Here is a 21,098-nt window from a genome sequence, read left to right as displayed (position 1 = left end):
GATTTTAGAGTTAATATAAAATAATGGCATACCTTATATATTATAGAGTCATAAGTGACTTTGTAGTGTGGTGGAGAGTAGGGTGCGCGCGAGACTTGAGGTAAGCGGTTTGAACCCCGGTTAACACAAGTGTGCATATTTTGTAGAGGGGCTTGTGGTGGTGGCCAGTTGACTATGATATTTTTTATTTTGTTGTTTTCAATTTTTTTCTAAATTTTTCTATTTTCTAGAAATAGATTTGTAGGGGTGGGTCCTACAAATAAATTTCTAGGGGTGGACGTATTACCCACCCTTGCAAATAGCTATTTCTAGCCGCTAGAAGTAGAGGCAGGTAAAAACGTATTTCTAGAGATGGGTAGCTAGAAGTAACAAATTTTTGTAGCAGTACGGTACCCCGCCCCTGCTCTCGCAAAATAACTAGTTTTTTGGGGTAAAATAACAAGTTCTGGAACCAGATTTGCAAGGTCCAAAACACCCAAAAAAATCGAAATCTTCTGCTTCTGCGGCACACTCCTTTCCATTTCTGTTTCTTGAATAAACCCGTACGTATATTTCTTACTGCGTGATGACCTAGTACAGCACTGCTATATTCCTCCTAAAATATCTCTACTCCAGATAGCCACATCCCCCTCTTCCACTAATACGGAACCCATAAATAATTAACGTGTCCGGACAGTCGTCGGGTCGTCGTCGTTATCTCCGGTTGATCGGTTGCGTCTCGGAGTAGGCGCCACGGTACTCCCCGGACGATTGCTCAAACTCCCCGGTGTACTGCTCGGAGGGGAAGGCGGTGAGGCGGAGCTGCTGGATGGCGGCCGCCTCCTGCCCGGAGCCGTGGTAGTTCCGGCTCTGCCCCACCTTCACCCCGTTGCTCAGGTCCGACATGCTCCCTTCGTTGTCCAGCGCCCTCATCACCTGGTGACGAGGACACCATTATTATATTTCATGGGGGAGGACAGCATGTTCGTTCGTTGTCTTTCCCGTTGCAAAGATCGACCTCACTAGCTATTGCCTGCTATGTCCGACAGTTATTCGACGGGTTTACCTACCTGCACCATCCGGGGCCGCTTGGGAGCCGAGTGGCGGACGCACGCGGCCGCGGCCTCCACCATCACGATCATCTCGCCCCGGTTGTAGGCGCCCTCGAGCCGGGGGTCGACCACCGCGTCGAGGTCGCCCGTCTCGACGGCGTCGACGAGGACCGGCCGTGCCTGCATGGAGCACCGGCAGGACAAGCAAAGCTAGCTTCAGAGCAATTGGCTACAAATAAAGCAGCTCGAGAAGTTGCAATAATGTGGGTACTCTACCCATTCGACGAGGCTCTCCTCCCCTGGGCGCGTCTGGTCGACGGGCTTCCGCCCGGTGACGAGCTCCAGCAGCACGACGCCGAAGGAGAACACGTCCGACCGGTCCGTCAGCTTCCCGCTCGACGCGTACTCCGGGGCAAGGTACCTGCATTATTAATTTGCAGCATTTGCTTATTAGCTTAATTACTTGTTCCCATATATAGCATGCAGGAAGAGGGAATAATTAATAATCAACAAACAAATTAAACGTGGACGCCGCACCCAAACGTCCCCATGATGCGAGTGGAGACATGCGTGTGCGTGTCGTTGGAGAGCTTGGCCAGACCGAAATCTGCAACCTGCATGATCGACATGGAACCGTCAGTGACCAGCATTTCATTTAACATGTGCTCTGAAGCTGAACCCTAGCTAGCTCGTCGGTCAGTCGTCATGCCTGTGCTTCGAAGGAGTAATCGAGCAGAATGTTGGCGGACTTGATGTCCCTGTGGATGATCCTCGGCTGACCTGGAAGTGGAAAGTAAGCAAGGAAAACATGAGAATTTTATTCATGCCTAGAAGATCGAAACTAATAGTGGCCGCGCGCATTGTATAGATAAAACATACAATCTTCGTGCAGGTACGCCAAACCCTTTGCGGCGCCGATGGCGATCTTGAGCCTTGTTGGCCAGTCCATCACCGGCATGCCACGGCCTGCACCAAGCAAATAAAGATGCATTAATTATTCATCCATGGGAAGAAATCAGAAACTCGCTTTATTGGACAGATTTGCATCAGGATGTGTATACGCAGAAGAGCTACGGCTGTTTGGATGAAGGGTACTAAATTTTAGTCCCGTCATATCGAATATTCGAACACCAACTAAAAGTATTAAATATAGCCTATCTATAAAATCAATTGCATAAATGGAGATTAATTAACGAAATGAATTCATTAAACCTAATTAGTTCATGATTTGACCATGTAGTGTTATAGTAAATATGTGCTAATGATGAATTAATTAAGCTTAATAGATTCGTCTCGTGAATTAGCCTCCATTTATACGATTGGTTTTATAATTAGTTTTTATTTAGTACTTCTAATTGATGTCCAAATATCCGATGTGACGGGACTAAATTTCAGTGTAGAGGATCCAAAAAGCCCCTTAGTCATAGTGTTTGCTGCATAATGTGGAGACACTGGTACAGAAACCTTGTCCTGGTTGGGTAAATCCCGGTTTCCCAACCGGGACCGTCAGGGACTCCGGTGTTTCTTGCATACGTACTGTGTAGATGGTGCTCCAGGGTGCCGTTGGGGACGAACTCGTAGATGAGCATCCGGTGGTGCTGCGCGATGCAGTAGCCGACGAGAGAGACGAGGTGGCGGTGGTGCACGCGGCTGATGATCTCCACCTCCGCCTGGAACTCGCGCTCCCCCTGCCCGCTGCCGGCCTTGAGCTGCTTCACGGCCACGCACTTGCCGTCGGCCAGCCACCCCTTGTACACGCACCCGAACCCGCCCTCGCCGATCACGTTGTCCCGGGAGAAGTTGCTCGTGATGCTCGTCAGCTCCTCATAGCTGAAGGACGACTTGGAGCCCGGCGGCTCCATTCTGCCGGACTGGTAGTACCCTCCGCCGCCGCTGTCCGGGCCCGACGGCGGCGAGAAGCCTGCAGATGCTCCGCCCGGATAGAGCGCGCCCGACGGGTTGGAGACGCCGAACTGACCCGACGGCAAGTTGTTGTTGCCGTCTGCAGCGGCCATGTGCACATTGCTTGCATTGGTTACGAATCAACTAATAACTGGTAATGGCATAATAATTAATATGGTATGATGATGGTTCGATCGAGGTTACCGTTGTGGTAAACTAGTCCGTCCGTCGTCTTCCTCCTCCTCCGCGTGATGAAGAAAACGGCGAGCATGGCAAACATCAAACCGGTGATCGCTGCACCGGCAATGGCCGCAGCTACATGGCTAGTGCCTACTCCTGATGAGCCTAAAGATGACCGGGATGAGCTCCCGGCGGTGCTACCGTTGGTTCCTTGCGACGAAGGCGGCAAGTTGTTAGCAGACGTTAGGGTGCCAACGGCGGCACCAGGTGCAATGGACACTGGACTACTGTTGGACGATACAGGGACAGGAATTATGACAACTGATTGGTTCGTCGGCGGTGGCGGCGATGCAGAAGAAGAAGAAGATGGTGGACTACGCGAAGGTTGGGAATTTGTTGATTGATCATCGTTGCTCTCCTGTGGCAGCGACGGAGGAGATTCTCTCGACGACGATGACGAGGACCTGCCTGATGGGTTGGGAGGGACCTGCTGATTGGAGGACGAAGATGGAGGTTGCGGAAGCGAGGAGCCTTCTGACCGCCGCGGAGGCGACGATGACGATGACCTGCCTGGAGGTGGTGAAGAGTTGGAATTGTCACCGCTGTTTCGAGAAGATTCGGAAGGTGGAGTTGGTGGTGGTGAAGACTTTGAATTGCCGCCGCTCCAAAATGGAGAAGGCGGCGGGCTTGGTGATTGTTCTGACGATGGCGGAGGCGATGAATTTGATGGAGAGCTTCCTGAGGGTGAAGGAGGGCTAGAGGACGGTGAATCTTCTGAATCTGAGGGTGGTGTTGATCTTGAGCTTTCTGAGCTTGGAGATGGAGGTGGGCTAGACCAGCCCTTCGAATTAGGGGATGAGCTAGAGCCCGAGTCTGAACTTGAATCATTGGGTGGAGGAGCTCTGGAATCATTGTCGTTGTTGTTGTCGTCATTGTTGTTGCTGCTACCGCTGCCACTTCTATTTTCTTCACTTGATGATGAAGAACTCGGCGACGGGGCTATATCCGACATGCTTTCTTTCTCAGATGCACCTGCTTTACTAGATGATCCAAGTTGGTATTATGTACCTCTGTTGCGAAAATCATCAAGCTGCTTTTCCGGATCAATTTGTGCCCTTCCTTTGAATCCTTTGCCCTTGGATATGATCTGCAATCTACAAACTTCTTTCTCCCCATTCTCTGTTAGTACAGCTCGGCATCTAACATCTTCTTCAGTGTCTTCACATCTGTAGGGAGAATTGCTATGAGCTAAGCAATGGACCAACAGAAACTCAATTTCAGTCGGTAGCCTAGAAACTCCAGGGAAGAGATTTTGCTATTGAATCAAAAAAAATGAAACGAAAAAAATTGTAACTCTCATCAAGGGGCACGAGAAGATGGGTTCTTGTCATCAAATGCCTAAGAATAGGAAGATCCATGAGAGTTTAGAGCAATAGGACGACCCAACCTAATTAAAGAACAAGTGTTTATTTAGGCATTCCAGTTCTTCAACACCAAGGGACAGAATGGGATGGCTGGAAAGCAGGAGGGAAAATAGCTCCTTGCTATATTTGGCTTACGAGCACGTTTTGCGTATGCCTCCCTCCCCTGAAGTTAAGAGTAGTCAATACACGCCATTGTTCCTTAAATTTTCTTTGCATCGATTTCGATCCGCAATATGAATTCTTTAGGATCCATCCCCCAAAGGAACCGGAGGATTCACCAGGTCATTGATACAGATAATATCCAAATACCAAATACGCTCACTGTGTTAAGAGTAGTCAATACATGCCATTGTTCCTTAATGAGCCAATTTGGCCAATACTACATCTATACTTTAAAGTGACACCTATGTGAAAATGCCACAGCAAAATAAACTCATCTAGCTAAATTCTACTCAAATATGTAATCCACTTTTAAATTTCCATACATATACATATACTTGATACCAGGCACAGATGTATTGATCTTAGCTCAAATTCTAATAGAAATTGCTCTAGTTAATGGCGGTCCGCCACCGCCGCCACCGCGGGGGACACGAGCTGCGCCGGCGAAGGCGCCTGCTGACCGCGACGCTGCCGCTCCCTGCGGCACCGAGTGGGACGCTCCCTCCGTTCAAGATTCGCCGCCGCCGCGCGCCGCTACGAGGGGGCAGCGTGGCGCTTGTCTCCAAGACCCTCCGCCACTTTCGTTCATCTCCGCCTCAGGCTCTCCCTCGCTCCCGCAAACAGGTAAAACTTCAGCTAGCACCGCTTTCAGTTGCGACCTTTGCATATGGACCTGCCTGTGATTTCTTTTATTCAGTGCTTAGCATTTGCATCACTGTCCTGTCTGCAATGTTAACTGCTCCACGTCAGTAGTGGCGATTTGGTTGATATGTTAGCGTCCACAGCTAATACTTCAGGTTTACTTGACCTCTGAGAGATGACGAGCATGATTGATAGAGCAGCAATATTTATTAGTACATTCTGCTTTCTGTCTCTCATCCCCAAGAAGCAGTGTCTTAGTGAAGAATCTCTCTCACTTGCCTAGCTGCAAAACATGTGGTTTACATTTATTTTTCATGCATCGCTTTACGGTTGCATTATTTAGTCAAAACTGACTGCCAGTAAAAAGAAGAGTTGTGGCACAGTAGTTTTCAGGAGCTGTGGTATTCAGATCGTGGGCTACTATCCTGCTCTATGTTTTGATTTTGCCGATAAAATATTATATCAATTCCATCAAATAGGGAATCTAGAATTTTGAACATTCTTATTTGTTCTAATCAGTTGATGATTGGTTGTTATTCTATTCACTGCTCTTGTTTTATAATTATTTTGTGCTATAATAATTGTGTTTCATCCATAGTTCGTACTTATGTGCTGACTTGATTAATTTTTGTTTGTTGTTGCTTCATCTATCCTCATGATATTACCTAAAGGGTTGGATCGGATAAAACATGACCAACGTTTCATGTCTGTGCAGATAATGGATGTGCTACACATTCAAGGAGTTGGAGAAGCACAGTCAAGCAGTGGTACAAAGCGGAAGAGAACTCCTCAACCAACCAGTACTCCAATAGTTGAAGGAGTACATCTCAATACCAAGGCTCCGGAAGTTGTACAAGTGCAGGCCAGCAATGCAGTACAACCAAATGGTGATAGTGAGGTTGTTGGTCATGGCGATGACAACGAGAACATTGGTGATGGAGAGGATCAGGATATTGACTATAGTTGGGAGGATGAGGATTTTGGAGATGGTTGGGAGGATGAGATGGATGAAGAAGATAGGGCTGGATTTGTTGAGGGCCGAATTGAACCAGGAATGGTTAGTAGTTTCTTACATGGGGAGGAAAATAGGCAATTCAGATCCAAGGTTTGGAATAAGTTCAGCAAAATCCGTGTGCCTGGTATTGTTATAAAAGGACAATGTAGTCACTGCAGTGGTGAGATCAGCGCTAAGCGAGGTGTAGGAACCAGTGCTATGTTCACTTATTTGAAGAGATGCAAGGTTAGGAAAAGTGTGACAAATATGGCCTGTCAGCTTAGGTCAACTGACATGTCTCCTGAAGGAGTTTTTTTTGGACAACTGGAGGTTTAGTCAAGAAGTGTCTTGGAAAGAGTTAACCCGGATGACCTCGCTTCACGGGCTACCACTATCCATTGTTGACTATGAAGGCTTTCGACGGTTTGTCTCAAGCCTCAACCCTGTTTTCAGAATGATTTCAAGGAGGACTATTTCAGATGATTGTTTGAAAACTTTTAAAGAGAAAAAAAATACTTCAAGATGTTCTTAAAAGTAACAAAAGTCGAGTTTCTTTAACAATGGACATGTGGACGTCCAACCAGACAATTGGATATATGTGCATCACATGTCACTTTTTGGAGGATGATTGGAAGTTGCACAAGAGGATTGTCAAGTTCGCTTTCATGAAAACACCACACACAGGTGTTGCAATGTTCAATGAAGTCCTCAAGTTCATTCAAGAATGGAACATTGAAGACAAGTTTGCAATAACCTTGGATAATGCTAGCAATAATAATGCAATGGTTAAGCTCTTGAGAAGTAATCTGCTAGAGAAACAAAAGCTATATGGGAAAGGAAAGTTATTTCATCATCGATGTGCTGCCCACGTTCTCAACTTGATATGCAAAGCAGGGTTTGAGATTATCAATCCAATTGTGCACAAAGTTTGGGAAAGTATGAAGTTTATTGAAGGATCTACATCACGGAAGTAAAAGTTTGAAGAGATCATTAGCAGCTAGGGATAGAATACAAAAGGCGCCCTAACCTTGATACACCTACTCGCTGGAATTCTACCTACCTTGTGCTTAACTGTTTCTTGCAATTGAAGAGAGCTTTCGAGTCACTTACACAGCAAGACCAAGAGTGGGAAAAGGCACGAATGGTGTGCGTATTCCTAAAAACTTTCTATGATGCAACTATGGTCATCTCGGGATCATATTATCCAACAGCAAATCTATATTTTGATGAGATCTGGGAAGTTAAGACTGCCTTGGATAATGCAGATCCTAAGGTGAATGCTGACCTCTTTGAGACAATCCAGTATATGCAGAGTAAGTTTAGAAGATATTGGAAATTGACATGGTTGCAAATCTCATTTCCTGTCATTTTGGATCCAAGATTTAAGCTTGGATTCGTCGACTTTCGTTTGAAACAAGCATTTGGGAGTCAAGCTGAGACAAAGATTACTAAAGTGAAAAAGATTTTGCTAGAGCTGTTCAAAGATTACTCAAAAGTGAATATTAGCAATCAAGATATCGCACAACAAACTCCTGCACCTCAAATAGTTACAAATGCAAGTGATAGGTATGCTGATTGTGATCACCACATGAGCCACAATGTGCCCTCAACAAGTGAAATACCATCTGAACTTGAAGCCTATTTAGCGAATCCTCCAATCCCACGAAGTGATACTTTTGATGTACTCGCATGGTGGAAGAGTAACTCGGTTGAGTATCCCACTCTTTCTCGCATAGCTTGTGATGTCTTAGTTGTTCCTGCATCAACGGTCACATCCAAGTCAGCTTTCAATACCGGGAGAAGAATAATATCAGATTTTCGAAGCCGGTTAACTCCAAAAACTGTGGAAGCACTGATATGCTTTCAAGATTGGATGCGGACCTCAGGTACACTCTTTTTCCAGTTCTCAATTTTGTATGATTTAGAGTAGAAAAATATTTTTGAGATCTGACTTCAATCTAACTTTGATAGGTTCATCAAAATTTTGCATGGAAGGGATTGAGGATTTTGTAAAGTTACCTGATCAAGAATGACATGCTTAAAGGTAATAATTTATGAAACACTTTGTGATCATCTATGGGGTTATGGGGGCCTGTGATCAATTTTCTGCTCAGCAATCATGAGAAGCATCTGATTCATTGTTAGGCCTGGCTAGAGTGCTGCAATGTTTGCTGCTGTAACTCATTTCTTTTGTTTCATCCAACTATGTTTGTCTATTTTTGCTCATTGAGACAATCCAGTATACGCTAGAGAATGTCCCTTGATTCTAAACCTTAACGTGCAATATTTCCCTGTCCTGCCTATGTCCAATACAAACCAGAACATAGCATCTAATATTTGGGTCTGCAGTTTTTACTCGTTTTATGTTCATTTTAACTCAGTCTTGCTATAATCTTTCAGACTTTTGGCTTGGATTTCTGTAGCAGATCTGGTAGTTCTTATAATGGGCGTCCAAATCAGAAGGTCGAGACTCCGAATGTGGTGAAGCCGGTAGCATTAAGTCTCACTGAGAGGGTTCTGATTGTTGGATGATGAATTAGCACTCGCTGTGTGATCTTTTCTGAAAGTTAACTAATGCAAGTTTGTGGAAAAAATGCAATTCTGATCCTTGGGATTGTATGCGATTATACGATTTCTGTACAAGTTTGATCATAATTAACATCTTGTAAGAAAGGTCTTTTGTTCAAAGGTTTAACCACGGAGTAAAAATGTCAGCAAATCATATGTTTTATTGTTGGTCTGAAATAGCGTTGCTGCATCACTATACGCTTGCAACACGTGCATGGTGCTGCCGGCTGCTGGCTACATGCATGCGGATCCAGGGTGCTGGCGCAGCTAACTAGCATGTGGATCGATCCACGTGAACCATCGGAGCACCGGGTCATAGTACATAGTATACATTACAAATGGGATCAACCGGTGCTCCACGATTCGATTCCTCGAACAGGTCGATGGAGCCATCTATAAGTACCACGCTATCATACAGTCACCTAAGGAACAGCTAGTCAGCAAGCTGTGTACTACTTTCCAAATCAGATACCAAAACGTAATTGACGGTACTTCAAAGATTGCATACACAGCAGGCGGCTTAATGGCCCTACAAATATCACATAACCGTCACAACATTCTCGGAGTTTATCGAAACTGAACTGAGCCTAGTAAACCGGAGAAATATCACATGAAAATGACACATCTCCACTGCTGCACATCTGACAGTCCAAAAGGAACGCAGCTTGACTATCAGAACAATAAATAGGGAATAAAATTAGCGAGACTAGTTCTGGTTCATGCTATTTTTCCCTATGGCTATGCTCGGGCCCAACACCACTGCGGGGTGCCAGCGCAAGTACTATACTACAACCAACTCCACACAACATAATGCTCGATGCTCAAATGAACTTTCACAAACTATGCGCTAAACATTATCAGCACATTACCTTAAAAGAACGAAAACTGTTCCTCCCCGGTAAACCAAATAAAGCTGTACAAATCAAAATTACTATGATTTCACCTTTGCTAAATACTTACAACTTACAATGATACCGCGACCCTGATTGCAGACCAAAATACAAATAAATTTTCTAAACAAGCGCAAAATTGGGGAATTGAATTATACAGCGGGGGGTAGAAGGGGCATGTCATCATTGTTGGTCATCCTCTGTTTGCGACCTTTCATCATTTTTTGACAATGCACTGATCTGCTGCTCAAGCTGTCATGCAGAGAATCCATGCAACATTTTAGAATCTTTTTTCCGCATATATGTTTGTAAATCAAGGATTTAACATCTAAAGTCAAAGCATAAACACCTTTAGGAGTTAACTTATTTTCAAATATCGGAAAAACTCGCTTGGCCTTTCAAAAAGAAATCCACATATATGTTTGTAAATTAAGTATTTAATATCTAAAGCCAAAGCTCAAACACCTTTAGGACTTACTCAAGTATCAGAAACTCGCTTAGCTTTGCAGAAAAAATCCACGTATATGTTTGTAAATTAAGGATTTAATATCTAAAGTCAAAGCTCAAAAACCCATAAGACTTGAATCATTTTAAAATATCAGAGAAACTTGCTTGTTTCACTTTTTTGCAAATTTATCAACAAAATGCAGCTATTCAAAATCTATTTGCAGTCTTGCAGATAGTTCTGTTACCTGATTGTTTCGGAGCTTTAACCTTTGAACTTCGTCAGTGAGTTCAGTGATACTGCAAATTTTCAAAAAACATGTATCAAGTGTCTGCAAATATGCTGAACCATTATCACAATTTTTCATACCTTCGCTGCAATTGGACAACATACGACTGCAATTCCTTTTCTCTGACAGGCCCTCCAGAAGACTGCGAATAGATCAAACACTTAGTGTGCCCCTGTTTGTGCCACATAAAATAACTTCATGTTTGCTTAACACGAGAATTACAGACACATCATAGGTGTTTTGACTGATCAATGAGTGCTCAGCTCTTTCTAAAGTTCACATGTCAAGCAAAACATGAAAACAAAAGGGGTGATTAAAAGCCACACTCAATGTTACGCACCTGATATGAAACACTTGTACTTGCTTCAGAATCATCTGTTAAACAATAGACCCATGCATAATATTAGTACACATCAAAGTTTTCACTAAGGCACAAAATAAACTATTGTATTCATGCATACCAGATGTTTCCTCAATTGAAGAAATCAGCCTACTTAATACTTCCTGCCAAAACAAAGAATTCTGAAAATGCCGGAAATTCTTCCTTTTTAAAGTTAACTGATAAACATAGTGATTTAATACCTTTTGCATAGTATTTTGCTGCATCAATAATTGCAATGTTGGAAGAATCGCAGACGACTTGAGATTTGAGCGTGTTGCTCCAATTGGTAGATTTGACCTGCTGCTGCTGCTGCTGCAGGCTGATGTAGCTGCCTAAGGAAATTACAGTCAACAAACCAGTGTTAAAAACTACTTGAATCCTACTTACTAAAACCTAGAGTGTAGAGAGGCATTATAAAGAACATTTGGGTGGTTAGTTTTCCACTGGCTGTCCAGTGCCCATGCCTGTTGATCCTCATGTTCAAGCAGTATAAAGCACAATAGAACTGAAGCTAAAATAACACGCACACGAGAATTGTATCAAATACAATAGGAGCATTTTCAAACAATATTTATTATTAGCGTATTCAAAATCAGGGGAAAAACACTCATGGTTGCATAATTGTTACTTCTGGTACAGGAGATGTATGCGATTTGGAAAGGAAGAAAATAAACTATTATTCAGAGCAAGACATACAGAATATAAAGAATTTTCCAGAATCTGGGAAATGCAGGAGTACAATAGAGGGATGTTAAATACAGAACAAATCATTTAACACATTTATTTTCAGAACTTGAGCAATTAAAATTCGAAAGTCAGAATTAATCAACAACTCCAAGCTTTGTCATGTTCACTAGAACCAGTGGATAAAGAAGAAAAAGGAAATACAATAAACAATTTACTATGCTGATCAACTGTGACTTCTCATTTAAATATTTCAGTACCTTTTGAGAAATACTATCTGATGTAACCTGGAAACGCCCCCTTCGACGTATAATTTTTCCTTCTGATGGCTCCTCAGGTGCAACTGCACCCAAAAGTGGGTGTGATAAGCCAAATTGAGCGTCAACATAACTAACAAGTAAAAGCGAGATTATATGCATGCTTGCAGTTAATTCTAAAGTTGAAACCTGCAGAACTGGTTAGTTTCCAGATCATGCATGCTAGATTCGAACAGCCAAACACATGTGAAAACGAACACAGACAAATGAGACAGCAAGGGGTTGTGTAAGTCACAGTCATCTTACCAGATAGATGTGTGCGTGAATCCTTCATTTGGCGGAACAATAAAGGGCCACTACGGTTCCTGATGCTTGGATTTTTCTGACGAAATTCATCCCTTTCATGACAAAAGTGCAAGTGTTACCGGCCTAGAATAGCCATTTTGAAAGGCATAAATGTATATGAAAAACAATATACAGAATAAGGAACACTGCTGCCAAAAGATATATGGATAGATCCATGCTTCTTTATTTTGTTCTTCATTTCCAGATTCACTACAATACCCCAGGGGACTATGATGTACTAACTTTGTTGCCAAAACAAATGTTAAACAGTTTTATTTTGCAATTTCAAAGGGAACTTTGAAAGTGTCTTTGGACTAGGTCAGCGGTTTATTGTTTTAAGGAAGCTACACATAAAGATTTGAGGCTAACAGATCATTACACACAAAACCTGAAGATATGTACCCACATCATTAAATTCAATGCACATGTCCATAGAAAACATAGCTCACACCAAGCAGATGTTGAACCGATATGAAAGTCAGGGCCCAGACTAAAGACTACCTTCCAGTGCTAGCATTTTGCTACAATTTTTATTCTTTATTTCGTTCCGCCACCACCACACAAAAGCATGTATGACCAGCAACCATTCCTCTAAATGTCACATGGTACACCTATACGTGGCGCAGTAGTGATTTTCATAACAGTGCTTTTGGCAAGTGATATAATACAGAGTTAAACTTCCTTTATGGGCAAGTGAATAAAATAAACCAAAACACCCATTATTTTGCATATCAGATGAGAGTATTGCTAGGACAAAATATAAGTCAAACAAGGAAAATACAGAAAAACTATGCAAAACTATATACCCACACACCTAATACTGAGCATGTAGCACTTTCAGAACACAATGTAATACAGATTTAGATTTCTTTTAAACACGCACGAATAGAATCCACTTCAAAAGCCTGTTACAACAGACTAGAAAAAGAAAAATATTTGACGAGGAAAAAGATAAAAGTGAGGAAAAAATTACCTTTCCAAATCTGCATTCATGTAAGGAGAAAGAACTTGCTCAGGTATAAGAGAACCACTTGAATGTTTGTGGTATCCACTATTGCCAAGATTCATGGGTACAGAAACACTTCTTTCCAAACTTTCACCATTGCAGTTGGCACTTTTACAATGCTCAAGTTTTGGGAACGGCAGGGAAGGTACAGATCCGACACTTGGTTGCAATCTCGAATCAGAAGCGGTAGTGCCGGGATCATCAGCACCACAAACATCAAAACAAGATCTGTATCACTAGTTGGTTAAGATCCTTCATAATTCACTACTATTTTTACAATACAAAGCTCAAAACACGGTATAGAATAATAGTGATAGAGCAAAGAAAAAAAGTGAAGATAACGGTCACATTCTAAATTATGTTCCAGAAGGATTTAACATTGAGATTCACGGTCAACATCATTAAATCCTGTATGATAAACTGCAGACACCAATATATTTGCACCCAAATACTTCAAAAGACACTCTAAACAAAATAAGCCAAGACATGTATTCCTCAGTGTTGGGGAAAAAAGATGACTTGTTTCTATAGAATGCGATTTCTATCTTTACTAGATTAAACACTCCAACCAATTGCATACACAGACAACACAAACAGTAATGCAGGTATTTCACAGGTCATCCCCTACTCTAAAAGGGATTCATAGCATCAGAAAAGGTAAATCACCACCCCACCCCACCCCCCCCCAAAACAAAAAAAACAAAAAAAAAACCTCCAAGTTGGTAAACATAATTTAAACAAAAATCCAGGCAGTAACAAGTTGCATACACAAACAAAGCAATTTCGTAAAACAGATAATTGACCAAATCACATGTGGAGGAAAAAGGTATGTTCAACATGACGAGAAAGTTGCAGGGCGAAGAGCTTACTTTAGTGCCTCAAGGGGGCGGCTTGGAAAAGAAGAGGAGAGAGCATCATTCAACTCTTCAACTTCTTGTATCTCATCCTGACAAGTTGGAACCATGAGGCAATTAATGTATAAGTATGAAGTTAGTTTATGCATTGGGTTTCAGTCGGGTAATTATGATGATGAAAACCTAGTACCTCTTCCGGCCTTTCTGAAGCAACATGGTTGACCCTTTCCTGGTAAATATGTTTTGGATCATTGTAAGCATCTTGTGAGTCATCTTTAACTTTGGTATCTCTGACATCTAAATGGCAAGTGCCATTTGAACTGTCTATCTGCCAAAGAATACAGCCTCAATTAGAAAACACATATTCTTGGCAAACAGTTGCTCTCTTCACTGATTTATGTCAACCCTTAGCAGCTAGTAGAATCCAGCATCCAAAATTGAACTCTTACAAGGGCAGCTGCATTTTTCAAGTCCTCTAGATTGAAGTTCCAACCACTAATGCCTCGTATGTACTCTTTCTGAAAGGCAAATAATTGCATGTCAGTAACAACAAAGACACATCTGCATGCTTAGTTCACCTCTCAACCAAGGAAAGTTCAAATAGTAGTTTGTATTCAAAAAGATAAGGAAATTTGATAAACACAACAGGTGGTTGCTAACATCGCAGTTCCAAAAAACAAATCTACAAAAATATTTATGTTGCAGCTTTCAAAAATTCACAAAAGCATCTTTTGAATTGTTTGCCACATGAAAAATGGAATATTTGTTTCATTTCCTATGGAATAAGTCGGACCGACAACTATAAAGAAAAAATATGTTTCTTCCAAGGAGGCAATCTTCAAATAAACAAAGATCACATCCAACTATTTTAACTCAAACCTAAGACCATGGGAAATTCCAGCTGATAGGACAAATACCAATTTCTAGTAATTGTGAAGTTATACGCTATCGCATAACAAAAGAGCAAACTTTAACCTGTGATAGCTGCTCCTTGCTCTCTTGACCAAGCTTGTTATTGAGAAGCAACTCAGCTTCTTTGCTCTACAATGCAAGTAAAACAAAGGTCATACTGGTTACAGCAATGTCATGCCACCTCATAAACATTTATTTGCACCTTCAGTTCCCTAAAGCGTTCACCCAGTGGAGGGAGGCCATCAAGAATACTCCGTGCCAGATATTCAGCTGAGCGAGCATGCTTAAAGAAAGAATGCTTCAAGAGCTTTTCTGAAGGAGGACGCTTGCGTGGATCCTTGACTAAGCATGTCGCTACCAAATCCTTGAAAGACTATTAATAAAAAAAATGTGTATTAATATAAAATCTATACATTACTCAAAAGGAACTCAGTAAATAGAACCAACCTTTGAAAAGCGCTTGTCCCTCTCGTAGTCTAGACCTGGTGGTGCATTTTGCAAGGTCATAAGCAACACCTACAAAGAGAAAAGGTATCACTGTCAGTCTGTAGTCTGGGATAAATTACTGATGCAAAATTGATGTACTTCAGTGCAGACCTTCATTGGGGGGTACTTCGAAAAAGGAGCATGACCATGTGCTAGTTCTAATGCCGTTATCCCAAAGGACCATATGTCAGCTCTGTTTGTAAATCATAAAGACAAAATTAAAAGAAAAGGGGAACATATATAAACAACAGACTAACCAGCACGGACATTATTCAAATTTATAGGTGCTAGCCATGTACTTACTTGTAATCATAACCATGCAATTGTTGCATGACTTCAGGAGCCATCCTGAAGAAGCAAGGGATTACGTAAGATCAACAGTATGTACATTCAAGCAAAGAATGAAAATGACATTACACACCAAAATAATGATATACAAATTAGTAGGTACAAAATATTCACCAGCAAGGCGTCCCTACAAATGTATTTCTTGCCCTTTGCCTATTTCCAGTATCGAACATGCAGGCTGACACTCCAAAGTCTCCTAGCTTCACAGCTCCATTTGTATCTATTAAGATATTTCCAGCCTGTAATAGATTAGTAACGTGGAACATAATTTAGAACATGCACCCAATGATGATCGAAGAAACCAGAGAACTGAAACATACATCATGACATAGCCACATCAGAATATCCAGCAGTGGTGTTTTAGTTAAAACAGATACTTAGGGATGAGAGTAGTATCCTAAGTTTTCTGCCTTCCCCTTAGTGTTTTTCTTTATGCAGTTTAGTGTTCTTGCATTATGAGTTTAGCTGCATGCCACTAAGTTTCTGCTACAGAGGATAGCTTTGTACTACAGAATTTGTGCAAGTGTTGGAATCTGACACGAATGCTCGGCCTGTTGCTGTCCAAATCAGCAAACGGGGGTGAAGGGGTTCTTGAGCTCATCAAATATAGATGATTCTCGAAATATTTTAAATTATCAAGTACTATCTCCAGTCAACAAAGGTAAGGTACCATAAACACGCCTTCGACAACATGTTCAAAATAAATTATCATACTAAAGTATTCTAAAATGAATCTATGAGTGCCATTTTCAAATTACAATTCTAGATGCATATGAAGATATTATGGACACGATGAATTTAAAATTTGCTCACTGCACTCTCTCCAGAACAGTAAATATCACTTTATGTGACTTTAGAGGAGTGCAGTATATACAAACTACCAAAAAAATCTCAAATATCATGCCCCGTTAAAATTTACAGAAGGAAATACTCCAACATCACAGCAACAAAGCACACCATATGTAACGTGAGATATGCAAGCCATTGGCAAACCCTCTCTACTAAACACCTCCCTCCATCCACTAAAAGCCCAAGGAGGGTTCTTCCTGGCTTTCGTTCCTTAATTCATGCAACGACATTGCACAGCAATATGATAGCTACACTTGTGGCAGAAGATTTAATATGCATCATACCACATTGATTGGAGGAAAACCTATCATGGGGGTGTATGCACTGGAGAAAACATATGAACACAATCTGGTTCAGTTTAATGCCACGATAAAACAACCTGCTTTAGCTAAATGTCCCTTGCATCAACTAATTGAAACGGTGTCATCTTTCAGATTATTTTACCAGGAATTTTAAGAAATATCCCTACGCTTCACCCACTGTGTTTTCAGATTTTTTTCCACCCCCAAAATTTGAACAACTTCACCGTTCACAATTTGTAGCTAAATTTCACACAAGTCAATCCAAATTCTGGATGCAATGCTTCTGCTCTAATACATAACTGGAGAATTAAAGAACTACAGAAATATATTACCTTTACATCTCTATGAATATGTCCTTGAGAATGTAGATAGACGAGAGCTTTCAGAACTTCACGCAACAGAGTAGCAATGACAGGCTCATCAAACCCTTCTGGAAAAGAAGTTTTCATAATGTGGAGAGCGGATCCAGCAGCCATGTAAGGCATCACAACCCAAAGCTGATGCCCATTTGTAAATGAGCAATATGCACGAAGAAGGTTTGGGTGGTCAAGCAAACTCATTGTTTGCACTTCCCGTCTTATCCCATCCTAAAGAATGGTAATTCCAAAGGATTAGAAACACAAGTCCCAAAATAAAGAATAGCTCAACAAAGTTTGACATTATCATGCTCATAGAGAAAATAAGAAGAAACTGTCTTAAAAGGATAAAAGATGGATGTAGCTTAAAAGTTATCAAATACAAAGAAACATACACAAAAAAAATGAATTTTGTGGAACCTCCGGCACAAAATGAGGCATTTCCACCAATATTATTATATTACAAAGGATTATTTCACACAATCTTATGGTGTTGCCAGGAATGATGTTTACATTTCCATGGCAGTTCTGCTCAGCAAATGACTGCAGTTAACAAGTCCCCAAGAAAAATGTTGCAAGGTGCCATTTGCACTTTGCATGCAAGCAATACCTTACCGAGGCCTACAACACTGAACACGTTTAAACTTAGAAAATAGCTTTCAAAGTAAGGATCCCGCTTGTCAAGCCAGTTATAATGTTGTTATCCAACTACCAAGCAGTATGCCCTAAATTATTAAGGTAGAAAGGATAGCATAACATTGCATGTCAAGTCTCAACAATGTACTTCAATAAATATGAACACCCTTTTCAATGCCTGCTGGTTTGCATGCCGTATAAGATGATGCATGGACAAGGACAACCACTAAAAATTCGTCCATTGCAAAAAAAAAGATACTGTTTTAGCCTCCTAACACAGAACAAGATGGCAATCAATACATTCACTCATGACATATCTGACTCCTCTTATTGTTCCAACCTTCAATTAATGCCACTCAATCACCATGCGCATTAATGCAAACTCCGTTTTGCAATAGATGGGATCTTTAGCAAACACCACCTTTGAAACCTTAAGAAGAATCTCTTGAATAACAAAAACAAGTTGCTTATACACGTAGTCAACATCTCTAATCTATTTGAAAATTCGTAATATGTGTCTTCTAACCTACTACAAATTCCAGAATCCCATTCCGAAGAACCAGGCATCCAAAACCCTGAGGTCTAAGCCTACCCACATGAACAAACAAATCATCAATGCTCTGCAAGAACTAAAAGGGCCTTACAGTGACATAATTGACCTTTCCGTTTGCCTACATTTTCTTTTGTTGGAAATTACATCAGCTTATGCTACAAGAACCAGAATTTACATTTTTCTCCACAAGTAAGTTTTTGACAAGGAATAACAAATAGCATAACTGAATTAAATGAAATTTGGCACAGAACATAACTTACCAGGTCATTGTTGCATTTCTCAAGGTCCAGAACTTTGATGGCGACCATAATGTCAACTGGGACACAAAGAGCTCGGTATACTGTGGCACTGACACCTTCTCCAATTTCCTCATATAACTTATACTCATTGGGATTAGTTGGAAACCTTCTACTAAGCGGTGCATGCTCCATGGTCCAAATTTAGAGAACACTACAAGTGACATCAGCGCTCTTCAAATTTCCATAGCACAGAAACACAGCAGTAAATGACAAGAACACCATATAGGTGTGCCTGAGAAAAATTTCCAGCATTGTGAAGTTTGATAGGTGAATGCTTGGACCAATATGGGAGCCTTTATTTCATTGGGTTATCTTTGCTCCGGTGGCTTATATTGACAGGCACACAAGAATGAAGTAGATACCAGAAAGCTACCCAACCTTGCTTCACCAATAGTACTGTAGCAGAATAGTATAAGCTGTAAAGCAAAGCATATGAAAGCATCAGCAAGGTGGAGCACCAACGACAGGGAAAGGACATAGCTGCATTAAAAGGTACCCATATCGCAAACAGCATAGCACCATATCCAGACTTAACTAACATGTGCTAAAATTCTCTATGGAAGATACGAAACTGCATTACTCGACAATGCAACATAAATCCCGCATTAGAGTGAGACAGAGATACCTAGTTAGCCATCGTATAAGCTCAACAATTCTCAAAAGAGAAAAAATACAAAAGCATGAGTTGATCTCCTAATAACTAAGCCGTAGTGCCCAGTTACAACCTAACCAGAACTCCGAGTAAAAACCCCAATCTCAACAAAAGCATCAATCAACAGCATAGCTTAGCACTTATCTATCTCCGATCCCGTAGGATAGTGAAGCGCGAAGCTCAATAGGGTCCATGAACTACTAGCGCTTAGCAGGTGTGGCCAACACAGCTTCGATGAGCTCTAAACTCAGTTCATGCTTAAGCAAGCAAGCGGCCCAGCCGCCTCGCAGCAGCAAAGCAATCACTTCGTCCCCGAGCTAAACCCACGATCGCGTCGCACGAACTATCCTAGATGCCCTTCCCAGGGCACCTAAGCCTAAGATCGAGCTATCCGCAAGCTTAGCCGCTGCGCCGCGGCACCACAGCGCGCGATCTCCCCACGGGGAGCAGCGTTACCTGGAGACGGCGCGACGAGGTGCTCCGGGCGGTGGATCGCCACCAGAGAGTGGCTCCGGCGCCGGCGCGACGGTGGCGGATCGACGCAGCGGCGGGGCAGGAGCACCTGCGGATCTGAGGGGGCAACGAGGCGGGAGCCGTGGCCTCGCGGATCTCGACGGAGGAGGAGGAGGATGCCGCAGGCCGGTAGAGGCGAGGGTGCGAGAGCTGAGCAAGGCGCGCGCCGGCGATTGGGAGGCGGTGGCGGAGTCGGGAGGAAGAGGGGGACGGAGCGGAGCAGCTCGGAAGCGGCCCCGGCGGCAGCGTAACGGGCTGGGGAAGACGAAAGCGGAGAAGAGGAGAAGGTGGAGTGGAGGTCTGTCTTCCTTTTTGGGCCCGCTGATTTTCTGTGGCCGCCGCGTGACGGGGCGTCGCTGCCTCGCTGCGCTGCGTCGGACTCGGCCGCGGCAACAATTATAGGGGTTTTTTTATAAACTATAAACTATATGAGGAAAATAGACCCCTTTTCCTTATTCTTGAGGTCCCCTAATGTCGGCGTCTGTAGATTCTCCGTGTGATGATGCACCATACAAATATATACCCACCGAAACACACACCCTGGTTTTTTTATTTTTGTCTTCTACTTTGTTTCAAGACCTTGTACAACTATTATTCCAAACGAAACACGTGATTCTATTCTGTTTCGAAGCTGGAAGTAAAATTAAGCATCACAGTCTGCCTGGGTGCTCGCGTTTTCAAATGATAGTTGTGTTAATGGTAGGGTGAATTCATCAATATCAAGATTAATCTCCAATGTTCAGAGTTGTGTACATTTATATAGATGCGAGTCTCCATATGGTAAGCGTATAGAAATAATCGCGTGAGTAATTGTAACTACCTTTAAAACATAACACTAAAACAAGAAAACTATCAAGTTAGCATGTTATAGATTCAGCCCAACAAACAACCGGTTGAGCCTTGCCGATTGCTATGTACAGGCTTGGGTAGCGAGTTTCTGGCCTAAACATTAGGCACAACCCAAAAACATTATATATCAAGTTAATAACTATTCGATGTGAAATTTAGAGTGCCTAGATTTTTTCAAAAAATTTAGAGTGCCTAGCTCATGGCCTTTGTATTTTACCCACTGGAGTTCAGGACCTAAAATGAACTTGCGAGACCCACCTAACTAAAGTAAAATATATTTGTAACATC

General features: G+C 42.1%; 2 protein-coding genes across 5 annotated transcripts; both read right to left on the bottom strand.

The window, feature by feature from the left end:
* Nucleotides 1-693: 693 nt before the first annotated feature.
* Nucleotides 694-4,125, bottom strand: LOC112890530 (proline-rich receptor-like protein kinase PERK12). Its single transcript, XM_025957408.1, has 8 exons — nucleotides 3,138-4,125; nucleotides 2,569-3,033; nucleotides 1,911-1,997; nucleotides 1,741-1,811; nucleotides 1,569-1,645; nucleotides 1,308-1,452; nucleotides 1,050-1,211; nucleotides 694-915 (listed from the first exon to the last, which is right to left on the bottom strand). The coding sequence occupies exons 1-8, from the start codon at nucleotides 4,123-4,125 to the stop codon at nucleotides 694-696; spliced, it is 2,217 nt and encodes a 738-aa protein (XP_025813193.1).
* A 5,344-nt stretch (nucleotides 4,126-9,469) lies between these two features.
* Nucleotides 9,470-20,301, bottom strand: LOC112889219 (serine/threonine-protein kinase BLUS1). Of its 4 annotated transcripts, none has more exons than XR_003228048.1 (21): nucleotides 19,905-20,301; nucleotides 18,758-19,212; nucleotides 17,285-17,539; nucleotides 15,916-16,040; nucleotides 15,757-15,801; nucleotides 15,565-15,646; nucleotides 15,415-15,483; nucleotides 15,170-15,340; nucleotides 15,031-15,096; nucleotides 14,505-14,573; nucleotides 14,246-14,383; nucleotides 14,071-14,147; nucleotides 13,169-13,429; nucleotides 12,157-12,248; nucleotides 11,854-11,954; nucleotides 11,110-11,237; nucleotides 10,989-11,031; nucleotides 10,868-10,902; nucleotides 10,608-10,669; nucleotides 10,486-10,537; nucleotides 9,470-10,045 (listed from the first exon to the last, which is right to left on the bottom strand). XR_003228048.1 is itself a non-coding variant. In XM_025955734.1 (21 exons), exons 2-21 carry the CDS (start codon nucleotides 18,926-18,928, stop codon nucleotides 9,977-9,979), a joined length of 2,115 nt encoding a protein of 704 aa, XP_025811519.1. In that variant the 5' UTR covers nucleotides 18,929-19,212; nucleotides 19,905-20,298; the 3' UTR covers nucleotides 9,470-9,976. The 4 variants fall into 4 exon arrangements, 2 of the variants coding, with proteins under 2 accessions (XP_025811519.1, XP_025811520.1); XR_003228049.1 differs by having other exon boundaries at nucleotides 11,854-11,936; nucleotides 19,905-20,298; XM_025955734.1 differs by having other exon boundaries at nucleotides 11,110-11,241; nucleotides 19,905-20,298.
* Between the last annotated feature and the right edge of the window lie 797 nt (nucleotides 20,302-21,098).

This window comes from Panicum hallii, chromosome 4, assembly GCF_002211085.1.
Source record: "Panicum hallii strain FIL2 chromosome 4, PHallii_v3.1, whole genome shotgun sequence".
NCBI lineage: Eukaryota > Viridiplantae > Streptophyta > Magnoliopsida > Poales > Poaceae > Panicum > Panicum hallii.
The sequence above is the reverse complement of the archived record's forward strand: the minus strand, read 5'-3'. Positions and strand labels throughout refer to the sequence as shown.